This window comes from Orbicella faveolata, unplaced genomic scaffold (assembly GCF_042242905.1).
Source record: "Orbicella faveolata isolate gen_17 unplaced genomic scaffold, um_ofav_v1 contig_1, whole genome shotgun sequence".
NCBI lineage: Eukaryota > Metazoa > Cnidaria > Anthozoa > Scleractinia > Merulinidae > Orbicella > Orbicella faveolata.
In genome coordinates this window covers 37,665,295-37,682,316 of record NW_028301536.1, presented here as the reverse complement: position 1 = coordinate 37,682,316, position 17,022 = coordinate 37,665,295, and the positions used below count along the sequence as shown (strand labels likewise).

At 37.8% G+C, this 17,022-nt stretch overlaps 1 protein-coding gene across 1 annotated transcript; it reads left to right on the top strand.

Moving 5' to 3' along the window:
- Positions 1 to 7: 7 nt before the first annotated feature.
- LOC110044956 (annexin-B12-like) lies at positions 8 to 16,645 on the top strand. Its single transcript, XM_020750539.2, has 17 exons — positions 8 to 89; positions 3,594 to 3,663; positions 4,293 to 4,467; positions 5,295 to 5,573; positions 6,224 to 6,336; positions 7,018 to 7,062; positions 7,625 to 7,712; positions 9,339 to 9,433; positions 9,970 to 10,083; positions 10,749 to 10,805; positions 11,274 to 11,307; positions 11,886 to 11,965; positions 12,618 to 12,686; positions 13,235 to 13,336; positions 13,906 to 13,981; positions 15,031 to 15,143; positions 15,604 to 16,645. Exons 2-17 carry the CDS (start codon positions 3,619 to 3,621, stop codon positions 15,727 to 15,729), a joined length of 1,611 nt encoding a protein of 536 aa, XP_020606198.2. The 5' UTR covers positions 8 to 89; positions 3,594 to 3,618; the 3' UTR covers positions 15,730 to 16,645.
- The last annotated feature ends 377 nt before the right edge of the window (positions 16,646 to 17,022 follow it).

Sequence of the window (17,022 nt, the reverse complement as noted above, 5' to 3'; positions counted from 1 at the left end):
TCCAGTCCCTGTCAGGGTTCGAAGGCTTGTCTTGCTTTCTTGCAGCAAAGCTGAAGGGTTCTGAGATTTGGCTAGCTGTTTATTTCCTGGTGAGTAGCTGTGATCACGCACAGCTGTCTGGTTTGTGATTTATGTGTTCTATATCGTATGGTTTTCATACCAGTTTTTATTAGTTTACTGTTTGTGCTACTGATTCAGATGTACTGCAATTTGCATCTGTTTCACTTGAACTTTAATTTGCAATGTTTTAAATTTATAAGGATATTGCAGGGCACTGAAATCATACTTGTTGACCGTAGATCAAATAGTACTTGCTCCATTAATGAGGTTTTTCTATCCACTTAAGATCCTCCGATTTTTTACTTCCGCCGTTTATACACGTAAGCAACTTCTTTAAATTTGAAAGGATCTAGTGATAAATAAGTGCATTCCAATCTCTGATAATTTTCGGTTTTTGAAGCCCTTGACAAGGTTTACATGCGACGTTTTAATGTCACCTGACACAGTTGTGCCTGTCCCTTTTCAAGTCCCTTTTCAACTCAAGATCCTTATGTGGATGGCTGTAGTTGTAACTACATACATGTCAGTTCACAGTACACTTCCTGTGACAAGACACCATTTTAAGTTAACACTCGGTAATGGTGCTGAGCAATTTTTTTTAAAGAATTTAACACACTGGCCCCTTTTTTCACATGTCAAGATTTTTTTTCAAATTGGCAGATTCACCCCCCTCTGACAGAGGTGGGTGGATGTAAATCTCTGGGTGTGTGGCTACTGGACCGATATTTGGGTTTAGGAATGCTGCAGTCTGGGTTTCAAATGTTGATCATTTGGAGGACTGAGAAGAGATGAGTGAAGTGTTTACATCCCTAGGTGTGGATAAAAACCCTGTTTAAGGCAAAAAAAGGTGTACTACCTTGTCCTGTCCTGATTGATAACCTCCAGAAGGTCAACAAACATCTCTGATCTTGGTTTGCTGAATATATACTTTACAAACTGTATTTAATGATGGCAATTGTGCAACCATCGCAGCTGGTTGGAGACTCACATAAGATTACATACCCTGTCATGTCCTGACCTTTAAAATCCACATTTACATACTGCACACAGCAAGAATGTAACACACTAGCTCCTTTGCTGGGTCAATATTGATAATTTTCTTAGACCATTTGCTTTAAGGAACACATCTCTTGTCTTTGTATTGACATAACAAGTCAATGTACTGGAATTTTTCTTGATGCCACTTGCTGCTGCATGTTTGACAGTGGTTAACAGTAACTGGATTGTAATGCAGTAAGAAATTCGCGAGACGCGATCACTTAGCCACAAAAGGTCATTCCCTGGCTTTGTAGTTAATCCCTCTCTTTTGTGCCCTCTTTCCATTGACTGGCCATTTTTCCTTTTGAACATTCTTTTGCATCATACTTGACAGACTAGAGAAAAAGGGACTTATAATGGAACTTCCATACAACAACAACAAAATTGATCATTTTTCCAAAAAAATGTTTTTCGCTCTTTCAGATAGATCTTATTGCGATCTTTCATTTGAAAAATTCCATGAAAAAAGATTGATTCTATGCAAAGTTACAAGCGAAAACATTTCTTTGCATAATTATCCCTAATTGATAACTGTCAGTGGGTTTTCACGAGAAGTAAACTGGCATTAAAAGTTGCATGACAGATTGTCACAGATGAACTATTACAAAACGTTTGTGTTTGGTATAGTCAACGAGCTGGTCTGGATGTTCTCCGTTTGTAGTTTGTTGAGGTAAGCTTAAATAGGTCTTCAAAGAAATGCAAAAGTTTGCGTCCATTTGCAAGTACAAAGAAAGCACCACAGAGGAAAAATTGGGGGAAAAAGGTTTAAAAAACACTCAATCAGATTTGGGCCAATGGGTTAGCTGCTAGCAACAAAGGTTCCTGCTTTGAGCAAGAGAAGTTACTTACACTGGATGAGGAAGATGCTTAAAGTGCCTATGAAGTAAAAAATAATTGCTGTTTATTTGAAAGGCTTTTCAAAGTAAAGAAGAATGGTGTTTCCCTTTTTGGAATATCTTTTTTCGTTCTTGAGAAATTTACGTTTTTGTATTATGCAAATGAGGAAAGTGATGACGTCATAGGTGGTTCCATTTGAACAGTAAAACACCGAATTAAGAATATCTCTAGAAATATTGGAGCAGTGTTCTTCAAACTTGGCACCAAAAATGTGCATCCCAAAAGAAACAGAAAGACATCTTCTGTGTTGTTGTCATGGCAACAATTTTGGCTCCAGTCTCTTTCTGTGAAACACCAAGTATGCCAATTTGCAACCCTTCGAAAAGGGACAGAGGGTCTTGCTCGGAACACACATGATTCCCATATTGACCTAACTCTCCCCATCAGATTGTTGGGACTGGATGATCCTTGTTTAAGATAAAATCTGGTAATGTTAGTTTTAATTAAAACAGGACCAGCGGCATAGCTGTTGTCATGGCGACGGCACAATGGGTGTAATTTTGTTTCTTTTGTGATGTACATTTCTGGTGCCAAGTTTAAAGAACACTGCTTTAATATTTCTAGAGATATTCTTGATTGAGTCTTGAAATGTTTTAGTGGAACCACCTATGACGTCATCACTTATAATACAAAAACGTGAATATCTCTAAAACGAAAAAAGATATTCCAAAAAAGAAAACGCCATTCTTCTTTGCTTTGAAAAGCCTTTCAAATCAGCAGCAATTATTTTTTACTTCATAGGCACTTTAAAATTTTGTAAGCATTACAAATGTACTTCCTTGGCACTTTCACCACTCGAAGTGGTACAAACAGTAAAAGTATCTCGTGGGTTTCCTTCACATTGTTTACAAGTAGGCTCTTTTGTTGTCTATGTCAAAGCTAAGGTGTTATAAAAATTGAAAGGAAGAAACAGAAGCAAAAATTATTTTCGTACTAACCTGAGCACACGAGCGGTGGAATTCAGATCTTGCAAAGGATATTTCCCGCCAGAGGCAACAATCCTTTGTAATTGATCAGAATTGATACGAGCTCTATTGTTAATGTAAAATGAGCCTTCACTTGGTTGATCAATGCGTTATTATTTCACACGTTTTGTGTAATTATTATCTCATTACTCTGGAAGAACGTGCGAAAGTATTTTTTTCCTTCATATCTCAAAACAAAAATTTCAGCAAGTGAAGTGCACATTTTGAGTTCGTTTCTGGCGAGTTTTCAACGTTTTTTGCTGAAATTTGAAGAGAATGTTGCCCAATAATCAGGCAAAAAAAACTTTGTCGGAGAATTTTTATTTTTTGCTTCTTTCAAAAGCTATGACTACTTTAGTGAAGAGAATGCATGTTTTATCAAAACTCAAAGGTTATAACTTCATGTGGATATAAATTTTTAGATATCTCTTAACCTTTTTACAATTGTAAATTTAGTTAGCATCGGGCAGGCGAAGAGCCACCCTGTGGATATACTGCCCAAAATGCCATTATTATTATTATTATTATTATTATTATTATTATTATGTCAAAAACAAACCATACACGGGTTTTTAGAGAAAGGTGTCAAGAAGACCTAGCGATGTTGATTACGTTTTTGCCTTATTCTCACAGGTTCCACTTGAAGAAAGTCTTTATAATGTCATATCCTCCCTATGGTGGTGGACCTGGATATCCTGGAGGGGTAATAATCAGCTGTCATTCTTTAATTATTTTATAGCAGTCAAAATGTATAATATTAATTTAATAATACTTTTATTTGTTGTGGGTATTATTTTCAATTAGTTGTAAACCTGATCTAGCATCAGCTTCATTTTCTTATGGTTACATTAGAAATACATATTACCAAGTGATCCACTGAATATTAAAATATGATATATTACTAAGATTTTGATTTTTTTCAAAAAATTACCCCCAGCCATACAAATAACCTCTCTAACTTAAGATTCATACAACACATGTAGTTTATATGAAAACAATCTTTTATCATTAGTACGTTTTCGAGATATATGCCTCAAAAACTTTATGCCTGTACTTACCGGCTCTTCTAATTTTTGAAAGTTTGGACTGCAAGAATAAATGGGGGCAAATCATAGGGAAAACAGTTTTAGTTCAAAATTGTTGGAAGTTGAAAATACCCGTGGTCCAATTGTACAATGTAGTTAAAATCTTAAGTTGCTGATCATATATTTAAGCCAGGGATAATGATATTATTGTTTCATCATTGATAAATAATTTGATATTTAATTGTAACTGTATATTTATTGTTATAAAACCTGACTTTACTTGTTTTTTTTTTTAATTTTTTGTTAGGGTTATCCTCCAGCACCAGGATATCCTCCATCTGGAGGGTACCCTCCTGCTTCTGGTTACCCACCAGCTCCTGGTGGATACCCCCCAGCACCTGGTGGATATCCTCCAGCACCTGGTTACCCACCTCCCGGTGGTTATCCCCCTCCTACGGGGGGAGGGTATCCACCACCACCAGGTAAGTTCATGCAATATCAATTATTTTTACTGACACTTACACAGTGGCCAAAAAAAGGGAACAGTCTGGCTGCAGGTATAAATTAACAAATCTACGCAATTGTAGCTTTAACTGAATTCTTCTGAAAATTTGCTGTGGTTTGGCATTAGTGACATCTGTAATAATTATTATTTATTGTAGTACTTAATAAGAGAATCTCTTGTAATGAAAGACAAGAGTAAAGATGAATACACACTGTAAAGGATTATCAACTGCGGCTATCTGCCAGCAAGAATTACCATCTTCTTCATGATCGCAGCTGGTACTCTGCTGCCACCTGCTCAACTACGAAGCCAGCTACTTGAAAACTTTGCTCAAGACAAATCTGCCTGATATATAGAAATATGCACACAAGGAGGACAGACAAAACTTCAATATTAATTTATTTGCTTTTGAATTCCTTTTGTGAGATGGAAGTTACCAGTATACATTATTTTGAGTACAATCACATGAACTTTTTCCAATCTGTTAGGAGATGCCCCTGGTTGTTGTTCTTTTAGAAATAATGTGTTGATTATCAAACTTTGGAGAGGTGAAGTTCATGTATATGCACCTTCTTCATTGGTGCCTTTTGACTGAACACAGCCTAGGGAATGCTAAAAATGTGCTAAGCTTTCCAAATTTGCTTTGTACAGTACTGTAGTTATTTTTACATGTGCCTTTATTGCGTCTTTATTCCCAACAAGTAAATCAGCTTTTTCAATTACACTTCTACCCCCTTAATAGTAGGACAAAACCTACTTGAAAAGCAAATCACTCTCATTTGGTTTTTTTTTTTTTTCCGGGAGGTCCACAACCTGGCTATGGTGATCCATACAGTGTCCCACCTCCTCCTGGAGGATATGGTGCTCAGCCTTATGGCCAACCTGGATATGGAGCACCACCCCCCTCTGGTGGATACGGGGCACCACCCCCCTCTGGTGGATACGGGGCACCACCTCCCTCCGGTGGATATGGAGGAGCACCACCCACTGGTGGATATGGGGCACAGCCTCCGGCAGCTGGATACGGAGCACACCCTGGATATGGCTCACAGCAGCCTCCTCAACAGAGCTATGCTTCTCAAGGTACCTTCTTGAATTTAATGTTAATTAATTTTATGCTTACAGTATATTTATTAAATAAGGAAAGACTATAAGAACTTGCATGCAGAAATCTATACACATGTACTTTTGTGTCTCGTTAGAAACAGAGAACAAAGTAATCATGAGTTGTTGACTTAAGGATGGAACAAGCAAACAGAATTTATGCATAACTGGCTGACATTTCAGTAGACTCGGACAGACTAAGGGAGAATTACAAAGCAGTAACCCCCTTGAAAGGAAGCAAAATTCTTTAAACATCTGAAAGTAACCCCTTCTCCCAATAAATTATACACTGTACCATCTCTTCCAAAATGGGTTTTCAGTGGTAGTGAGGCCTCTAAAGAGCTTGGCAAATGTACATTGTGCAGTATTTTTATATTATTTTTACAGGGACTTTTGATGTTTCTACAGTACACGTAATAAGGGTAGAGTCTGGTATACGTGTGCATAACAGTTGTAGGTTAAATTTATTAACTAAAGGTTAATCAATTTTTCCAACCTTGAATGAAGAGAACATTTTTAAAAACAAAATCAATTGGAATTCATTCATGAGGATTGCTTGTGATAATGTTATGTGCCTTTGCTGAAATCGTTTGTTTGCATATACACATAACATTGTTTATACTACACAGCTCCAGTGATGCAAAGTGCCCCCCCTCCTGTGACGCACAGTGCACCCCCACCTGTGACGCATCCCTCTGCTCCTCAACAAAAGCCAGCAAAACCTCCTCCTCCTACAACTGGTGTAAGTGTGAATAAAATGCATGCAGTGCGAACAGTTCGGAGACTACTTGATGATGAAATTTTTGTCATTGCTGGCTTGTTCAGAAATTGACTTTTTTTTTGTCTGATGATAGTGTTCCAAGCTGTGACCATTTTGGCATTTTTGTTGCCATGTCAGATAAATAAATAAAAAACAAACAAACAAACAGACAGACAGACGCTACTATTAGCTAGCTACTTACTTCCATGTTATCCTAAACATACATCTTGCTTAAAAAATTGCTTTGCTTTTGGTACTGACAATTTCCTGGTGGTAGCCATGTTATAAAAGGAAGACAGCAAAGGCAACCTTTCAAAAAAATTGTACTTAATGAGTGACTGGATGGTTGATTACTACGATAAAACCCATGCTAATCCAATCCTAAATTTTCTGATCGCATGGCCTCTGATCACTGATCTGATGTTACAAGATGTTTTGATTACCTTAGAACAATAACCATTAAGCTGTCATTTCGGTCGGGCAAAACTTGTCAAAAAATGGACTGTGACTTGACCAAACTTGCTCAGAGATTACTATAGGTACAAAATAAGAACAGCTTTCAATTTGGTAATTTAATTAGTAAAAGTACTAAATGGTACACACAGTTTCTTAATTTACTACGAACACTTAATTCAGTGACATTTTTGGTTTGTTCTTTATCAGGGAGGTGCTCCAACTACTCAGATGGCTTCAATGTCTTTGAAAGAGGTATTTGTATATATATGTTTCCTCTCATAATTATAGAAAAAAGAATCAGAGTACTGTGTGCGACTGATTTTCGTGAGCTTAAATCCTTAATGAACTCAGTAAACAACAGAATCAACAAGCACTTGCAAGCGAAACTTCACTGATCAGAGTGAAGTTTACCAGCATTAATGCTCAGATATTCTTGCTGCATGTTTACTTTATTTACAATGGGCTACTAAAATCTTGAGAGAAGTACAAGCAGTTGTTCTAACATACCCTTTTTAATAAAAGCTCTCGTGAGATGAGATATGTCTGGTCTTGCAAGAAGGTGGTAACTGACTTTTGAGTGGTACGCACTGTAGGCAGTCCCAAATTATATATTATTTATATGATTGTATTTTTAAGTAGCAGCTCACTTGAAAAAATTTAACCTCAGTAACAACTGAAAGTTATTCTTCTTCTACAACTTACTATCGGTAGTCATTCTGTACACTTGATTAAAAAGTAATGCTGGTTATTAAGCCTCTTATGATGAAATGCTTACCCATAATTAAGGTGCAGTATAATCTGATCTTGTTTGCAGAAATACGGTCATGGTACCATTGTTCCAATCTCTCCATTCGATGCAGAGGCTGACTGTGAATTGCTAAGAAAGGCTATGAGAGGAGTAGGTGAGCAATTGACACATCAATCAATCATGTTATACAATAATTACCTAACTATGGCTACATTATATTAAACTGACAGTCATGTATTCTCGCTACGCAGTTTTGAAATGTTATTGCCAATGAAGGTACAATGCGTAGCGAGAATACACGACTGTCAGTTTAATACTAGGGTATCTAAAAGATAGTAATGCTGCGGCACATTCTGTTGATAGTGACATATTTAACGCCATGATTCATCTATCTGCGCGTTTCAAGACTTAAATTAACTGTTATTTCTCAAAGTAGTGTCAAATCGTGGTGTCACTGAAAATCTGTCCTTGTATGCATCAACTTCATGCATGATGATGCATCGATGGTGAGGTGTGACAAACGATCGAAACAAAAAAGCACATTGTGATCTGAAGTATGTTTGGACATAAAACGATACACATCAGCCTCCCCTTTACCAGATCGCGAAAATTGAAAGATGTGGAAATTGTAGGAGCAGAAATCTAACTTATAAATTCTGTACTGGTACGCATTAAATATCTCTAGAACTTGACAGACTGTGTCGAGAACGTGTTCATCGTGATGTGTGAAAATGCTCAGACAAGCTTTAGCTTAAATTCATGTTTCGATGAAAGGGAATAGATTGCAGCATTTATGAAATCAGCATGTTCGACGGTTTTTGTTTGTTTTAATTATTCTACAGGCTTTAATAACGACAATTTCTCTTCATTTAAGAATTCGGCGAAGGAGGCGAGACTGCTAAGAAATGACATACTAAGATTAAGATGTCACAATTAATCATCCAGATTTACAAACTTTCACATACTGCATAGCAAGAGTTGTGAAAGTCAAGCACGATCTCCTTCACATCGCTTTACAGGTAAATCAGTGCAAACTTTCTCAGTGGAATCCACGCGAAAAAGGACGATGGCTCAACAAGTATGACATCCTCGTGTTGTTCGTGGCGCAATGCACTCCAGTAAACGTGGCGCAGTGCAGTCTGGTTAACTGCAATGCATTCTGGAAAAAGTGATGAATTCGAGAATTCGTACCCCCTTCTATATATTCTTCTTAAATCCTGATTATGTTGCTGCTCACTCGCTACGCTCGCTCCGCAGCAATAATGTAGCCATAGTTAGGTAATTACTGCATAACATGGTTAAACAGCAAGAAGATTACAATTTGACACATCAATCAATTGATTGTATCTTCATTGGCAACAACATTTCAAAACTGCGTAGCAAGAATACATGTATATGACTGTCAGTTTAATATAATGTAGCCATAGTTAGGTAATTATTGCATAACATGGTTAAACAGCAAGAAGATTACAATTTGACTGTTTCCACAAACATTCAAGATCAGTCAAGAATAATGATCTAGATGCTTCTAAACCTGTCTATTGCTGTCTATAACTTGTTTGTTCTTGTTGTTGTCCTATCGTGGTAGCAATGGAAGTTACAAAACTCTATCCAAACATAAACATATCTTTCAATTTGATACATACAAAACATGTAGCTCCCAGTGGATCAAAAAATACCTCAGACAGTATATGTTAGATTATTTTTAAATTGTTTTAATTTTTCATGACAATATTTTTTGATTCAGTCTATTGTTGTTTTCAATTTCTGTTCCTTCCAGGTACAGATGAACAGACTCTTATTGACATCATTGTCAAACGAAGCAATGCACAGAGAGTTGAAATCAGAAAGCGATACAAAACAATGTTTGGAAAGGTAGGTTTTATAATGGTCTTGGATGGCAGCCATTCTACAATTTGTCTGGAAAATATGATTACATTCAAGTTTGGTTTTTTAATAATTAAAAATTAAGGGTAATTACTATTAGTAGTTGCCAGTAATTACTTTTTAACCAAAAAAAAACTGTCATCATGATGGGTTTTTTTTTTTCACATTTCATGGTCATGCTCACCTCTAGATAAGAAACAATTATTTTTGACCCAAGTATATAATTAAGGTTTTTTTTTTAATTTTTGCTTTTGAATCAAATAGGTTGATAACATCAGGGTATGAATTATTTCGTAGTATCAGGAAGCACACCTTGTACACTTGTATCTGGTCAGTGCTGGTTAATCTGATACTGGTGTACCATGTTTGAACAACAGTGCTAGTAGTCAGAATATAGGACAGTGCTAATTTTGATTGTATTTTGTGTAAAGTAATAGAACTTTAATTAATAAGTTAATTAACTGCAAAAAATAAATTAATGGTTATTAATATCAAATTATGTTATTGTTCATTTCATTTGTTAGGATTTGATGAATGATCTCAAGTCAGAGTTAAGTGGTAACCTTGAAGATTGTTTGTTGGCCTTGCTTGAGCCATCTGTTCTGTATGACGCAAAGTGTCTGAGACGTGCCATGAGGGTAAGTGTTGGCCAAACAACCGTGATATTATGTGGCATGTCACTAAATCAGTTTTTCCAGCTCTAGTTGGCTAAGATTAAATAATGTTATTAATGATATGGTGTGTGTAAAGATCGCTACTATCCATCAGTTGTCCTCTGAAATGTGACGTCCTTCACTGAAAATAAACTAGCGTACAAGACTTTGATAAATGTCAATTGCAACTACAGTATCAGCTAACCAATTTTAAATTTAAGTCACAAAGGATTTAAGTCTATTTTATTTCTCGGCAAAGGAGAATCTTCATGGATGCTGGTGATTTTAGAAATAACTCTTGCTAATAATTATTACTAACTGCTGTTTCTGTAGCATGAAGCTTCTCTGAGTATTGCTTCTTATACTGAGTGACATTCTTGTCGATCAAAAGTGTCTGCATTTTGTCTGGGTGTTCCATAATTTAATTTACAGTTTAATTATTCCTGGTAGATACGTGTAGATGCATTGTAGAAACTGTCTGACTTGGCATTCTAATGAGGCTTGCACCAGCATCTCTACTCCAGTGTCCCAACACACTAACTGTTTGGCTACTGCAGTTTCCTGAGGGTTTGCAATGGACCACAGTATACATGTACCTTTGTTGAAATGCAGGCTCATATTAACAGAAGACTTTGCTCTTGTTATTTCAGGGTGCTGGAACTGATGAAGAGGCTTTGATTGACATTCTCTGTACTCGGAGTAACCAGGTTTGTCAGCAATACTCAACCTCAGTAGAAATTGTGCACAGATCCCATTAGGATCCTACAAGCTCCTATTAAATTCAGTTAAGATCCTTTGTAAGAGGGTCTGGCACAGGGTCTGGCACATACAGGACCCGGCACATGACTGGGCATAGGGACCCGGCACAGAGACCCCAGCATATGATCTGGCACAGGATCCTTCTCAGGATCCTCTTGCTGGACATGATCCTGTAGAGCTTGTGCAGGGTTCTTTAGGATTTTAATCCCGTTTTCCCAAAGGATCAAATGATATTCTAGAGGATGGTATATATGTAGATTTCAACATGGACAGCTAGTGCATATACTGGGAGAATGAATGATGGGATGTAAAAGTGAAGACTTTGTCTCATCAGAACATTTGCACGCCTTACAGTGGGTATTACTTCTCTTTGTTTTGTCATTTGAAACTGATATGATTGGCATTTCTTTTTTAAGGACATTAATGAAATCAAGAGGCTCTACAAAGAATGTGAGTGTATAACTACATAGGAAAAGTCAATACATTGTCTATGACAGAATGGTCCCAGCAGTAGACTTAACTACTTCTGCAAACTGAAGAATATTTCTATCAATCAAAAATTTGATATGTACAACAGTAACACCAAAAAGTGGTAACCCCTGGATGCAGCAAATATTAGATATCTTGATCTGAGAAAAACATCACTACAATTGAAATAAACGTGGAACTTAGGGCCTTGGCCTGGGTAGACCATAGTAATGGCTAATAATTTCTTAATAGTTTATTCTCTGACCTTGTGAAAAAGTCTTTATACTAATGAGCCAAAGTTTTGTTTAATTTAGTACATGATTTCAAGGCTGTCCATATTGTAGTATAATTTTTATGTCATGCTCACCACCAATGGCCATTTTCACTTAGTTGTACAAATGCAAACCGTGATCTACAGGGTCCTACAGGATTACAGCTATATGTTCAAAGCTGTTAATAATCCATGCTTAAATCGGTAACTATGCATTCAGGCTATTTAAAACTATATGCTATCAAGTAGTACGGCAGTTACAAACATGTTCTGTTGACTTGTTTCACAGACTACCAGCGTGATCTTGAGAAGGACTGTGTGAGTGAAACCAGTGGCCATTATAAGAGACTGTTAGTCTCCATGTGTCAGGTAAATTTGATGATCAAAAAGAGCTATGCCACAAGCTATGCAAAGTCATTTTTCTTGTGAACAAAATTACTTGTAATTTATATTAAAGAAATCTCTTTATCATAGTCGGTCTAAGGTAGAAATGCACCAGAGAAGTAGTAACTAATAATAAACAAGTTTGTGGCTGAGGAAGAGAAAGACGGATCACAACCACAAAATAGGAAAACTGGCCATTTTCTTCAGATGCACAGCCAGTGACAATGTATAATTATTAAGTTGTATCCTGTGCAGTCATGAAGATCATGCCACACTCTCTTGGCTTTGAATACTGCATGCTTGCTTTCTGTCAATGATTGTATCTGTGATGTGTCTGCTAAGAGTCGAGAGTGTATTTTAAAATGTTTCTAAATGCTACTGATTTTGTACTGCATTACGGACGTGTCAGGAAATCGCAGTAGCAAGAATCCTTGACTTTCCAAAGGAGCACTTTCTCTAACAAACGAAAAATTGGGGTTGAATAATACTTCTTGTTAATGGTGAAGGAAGTAACATTTTCTCATGGGGGAGGGGTTCGGAAGGAAATTTGACGCTAAAATAAGTATTATTAAATATTAATAATTAATATTCGAGTTGCAGCAAAATTGTGCATTTTATTTTGTGTTGTATTACAAAGGCCAATCGAGACGAGACAACCAATGTTGACATGGGCAAGGCTGCAAAGGAGGCTCAAGACTTATATCAGGTAAAGCAGGTTCCTGAGACGTAAAAGAAATGTTTTAAAGAGGCTACTCCACCAATAAAAGTAGCTTGTGTCCAATGCATTTCCTCTATTGGTAACGAGGTTCGAATACATTCAGTTTTTGCAGGGAAACTACATGTATGATCATGCCAGAGATCTAATCTCACAAGCTTATTCTGTAAATTATATTGTAATTTATTTCTATAATGTAAGAATTCAAAAATACAGCACTCCAGATAGGATTCCTGGTTGAGTGGAGTTTGTGCTGTAAGACAAGACTCACATAAGGGGCGCAGGTATCCAATACAAGCTAGCTTCAATTGATTTTGTTTTGAGTCAAATGATACATCATCTCCCTTAATCGTCGCGGTAATCTGTGCCGTCAGGTCTTAGTCTTGGCTCTCTTAGACCTGAAGACCATTGTTTAAATTACAGGTAACACTCAAGACATCTTGCTGTTCAGTAGTTGTAAAATGGCAGGTCCAGGCAGACATTTCTATAAGTCTGGGACCCTTTGTTTATTGATTATTTTCCTGTTGCTTTATTTGCAGGCTGGTGAGAAGAAATGGGGTACAGATGAATCGCGATTCAATGTTGTGCTAGCTTCCAGGAACTTTGCACAGCTGAGAGCAACATTTGATGAATATATTAAGGTAAAGTTTATCTACATGTTTATATACATTTCAGCCTCTCTACAATATCAACCACTGGGGCTTGAACTTAACTGGACGTTGTGTAGAGGTGGCCATTGTAGGAATGTTTCAATAAGAGTAAAAAGTGATCATACACGGTATCTTCGAAAACTTCCTAGTCGCTTTGGAGAGGTGTCTGTTACAGATGGGTGGAGGTGTGTAGCAAGAGATTCTTCTGCTCTGATTGTTTTCGTTGTGCTAAGTGGCACGCTAACGTTTAACTGGCCAGTCTGGTACCAAAAACAAGAACACCTGCCATATATCAATCCTGGGCCTATCATTACAATGTGGACTAATAAGAGATTTATTATCCAAGTACTGTTGTCAATAAATTTATCAGTGAAAGAGGAAGAGTGTGACAATTTTGCGCGCGCGCGCCGACCTGTCCGGCAGACAGGTTCTCTACTGTACAAATAACTGTACAATATCGCTGTATATTTGTACTGTTATTATTTGTACGGTATTCGCAGCAGTTGAGTAATAAAAGGAGGGTCACTGACCAAAGTATGGACATCGTTATTTATTTGCAGGTTTCTCAACGTGACATATTGAACACTATCGATCGTGAAATGTCGGGAGATTTGAAGGCAGGTTTCAAGTGTATTGGTAAGTCGTCTCAGATTTCAATGTTTGCTGATTAATAGATTTTAAGCTTTGACTTTTTTTTTAGAAGGAGGTATAACCTAGGCTACTCGACCTGTTCGAAGTAACTTTTCAATTATCAGGAGAAGCAAACAATTCAGGTCGTAACAAACATGTGGACATGTACTGTTAGTATACATGTATGTAGTCTATACGTAGGCCCTGAAACCTCAATCGCGTCTAATTGGACGCACAAAATTGGGTCTAGTATGCATTACTCGCTGGGGAGGACAAAACGAGCAAGCTGTTGACCGAGCAGCTCAGAGAGGGTGAGAATTATTTTCTTACTGGCTGCGTTTGATGAAACTCTTGATTTCATGCTGACAGGAAACTGTTCCTGTTTTGGATAAGATGTAAGGTTAAAAATTGTGTACATGTACGAGCCAAATGGCCCATCAGGCCGGAGCTTATCCCGGTTTCCGTAGCATGAAGTTACTAGGAGTATTTCTACTGCCCCCTGGATGGGATGCTAGTCCATTGCAGGATTACCCCCAGCATTAAATCCGCCGGCACCCTTTGTGCACCTGGGTGGAGAGAGGCACTGTGAGAGTAAAGTGTCTTGTCCAAGAACACAACGAAATGACCCCGGCCAGGGCTCGAACCCGGACCGCTTGATCCGGAGACAAGCGTACTAAGCATGAAGCCACCGCGCCTTCTTTTAGATTGTACTGGGTTAAATCGATTTACCACGGTGTGAGTAGAAAAAATTGGGTGGCCTGAAAGATAGTGCACAGGACTCGAGTGGTCCAGGTGCCTGAATAGAGCGGGGGGAGGGAGAGTTCAGGGACTGAACTACCTGTGATGGACTAGCATCCCAACTAGGGTAGGAGTGGAAATACTCCTAGTCGCTTAAACAGGAGACAAGCGCCGGCCTGCTGGGCCACTAGTCTCGAACAGTTTTCACCTTACAACTTTACCTTACATTTCGTCCTTTGTTTAACCGCAGAAAGACAATGTTGACGACATATCTGTAGATCACTGACTGAAGTACATTTGAAATTGTTTCGTTTCAGTACAATGCGCAAGAAATCCAGCTGAATACTTCGCTGATCGACTGTGGAAATCCATGAAGGGCGTCGGTACTGATGATTCAACCTTGATCCGATGTGTTGTTTCTCGTTCCGAGGTAAGACCTGTTTTCTCGTCTCGTCCTTGTTCAAAATTAAGTACATCTTCACAGAAAAGAAATGTCAAAGAAATCCATAAGTTGAGATCAGTTGAGGGTCGAGAAAACTGGACTTAGTAAAAATAAAGTACATCATTTTACTTCCTGTCCATGTAATATTAACGTACCATACCCTTGTGATCTATATACTGGCTAAAAATTATTGCCTTTGATTTCGTAATAACAGTTTCAATGGACTCCATCTTATTTCGCTCACTCATGTCTGGCGAGCAACTAAATAGGGCACGTCCCCTCCTCCCACGAGTCAATTTTGATCTCTCCCTAATCATCAGTTTCGAAGTGTATTTTTTCCTCCTTAGCCATGAAAATTTAATTACAGAACTCTGCAGTTATGGAATGGGGAAAAATAAGCCGTATCGTTAGTCTATTGTGATAGTCAATTGTACGTTGTCTCTTTCAGCGTGACCTTGTTGAAATCAAGCAAACTTTTCTACAGAAGTACCATAAAACCCTGTACAAGATGATTCAAGGAGACTGCAGCGGAGATTACAAGAAGCTTTTGTTGACTGTAGTTGGAATGAATTGAAGGCCGTTACTCATGGAAGACAATAGCCAGGACTTGCCTTAATTGCATCGTAATTCTAGCCGTAATCGTAATTGTATCGTAATTCTACTTAGTTTCCTGTGGTTGTCAATTTTTTAGCTAGCTATAAACAGTTGCTCGGTTTTCTCGCCGCTTGTGTACTCAGACTCACTAAGAGCAAATGTACCGGACATCATTGCAGTGTCCCTCGCAGCCCTTCTTTGAGTTATCCTGGTGATGACCCAAATAACGGTGTGCAGCTGATGAAGGCAACCTGTAGGGGGGCTTCTCACATTCTCGCCTCAACCATCAACCATAGCAACTGTTTATTTTTTTTAAAATTTGAACATTGCCATACGCAATTGATGCAAGGTCTCAATATTATTAAATGGTCAATTTAATCTAGTTCCATACTCGTAGAAAATACTGGAAAAATTCCTGTTGTTAAACACAATTTAAATTAACATCCGTGGTAAATTTGAAAAGCTGACATATTTAGTGTCTTCCCTTTGCCAAGTGGGCTGACGCAGGTCTAATTTTCAAAACGTTAGCCTGTTTAAATTTCTTATGACTATGAATTGAACTACTTATCTTATTTTAGTAGTATTTTGATCCGTTAACTTATGAAGCATGGTTATTAACGAAAGGATACTGAACGGAATAGCGGCAAATCTAAATTATCAAAACAAGCTTAGTAGCACCCGGTACTACGATGTGATACATGTATTTCGCGAAGTACTGTGTACTGTTGGAAGTGCTGTTTTTTCTTCGTGTTATAAATGCGTTATAAAAACGAAAACCTTTCCAACCTTTTGCACCATGTGATTTGCATATTGTTTTTCAGTCGAGTTTCTGTGCTTAAACAATTCAACTGTACTTTAACAGTGACTATGGTGAGAATAAAACATTGTGCAATTGCTGTTAGTCCAATTATACTGAGATTCCTCGTTGCCGTTAGTTGGAACAAGTATGAATTCCTCGGATTTGCTGTGAGGGAGTGAAAGTTCAGGGCAAGAACAAACCCTTGATTGCAGGACTTCCCATGCTACCATCCGTATATCAAAACTAAACAGGCTGAGTAGGGTGGTCAGTAAAACACATACTGGGAAGTAGGAATGAAATTTTTTCATGTAGTCTAAATATATAATCCTGCCTCTCCCAAGAATTGCATCTGATTCTCAGCCCCCTCCCCATCCCCTCCAAAAATATACCTCTTTGAACATGCGCGAGTAAGGACTTACCTCCACACCCTCCCCTCCCACCCCCACTACAACTCCCCTTGCGAAAATTGCTCTC

What these genes read in the sequence shown, in the direction of transcription:
- LOC110044956 (XM_020750539.2), top strand. Translation starts at nt 3,619, where the DNA reads ATGTCATATCCTCCCTATGGTGGTGGACCTGGATATCCTGGAGGG. An exon ending in GACCTGGATATCCTGGAGGG is followed by an intron (nt 3,664 to 4,292) that starts GTAATAATCAGC and finishes ATTTTTTGTTAG; the next exon opens with GGTTATCCTCCAGCACCAGG. An exon ending in CTTCAATGTCTTTGAAAGAG is followed by an intron (nt 7,063 to 7,624) that starts GTATTTGTATAT and finishes TCTTGTTTGCAG; the next exon opens with AAATACGGTCATGGTACCAT.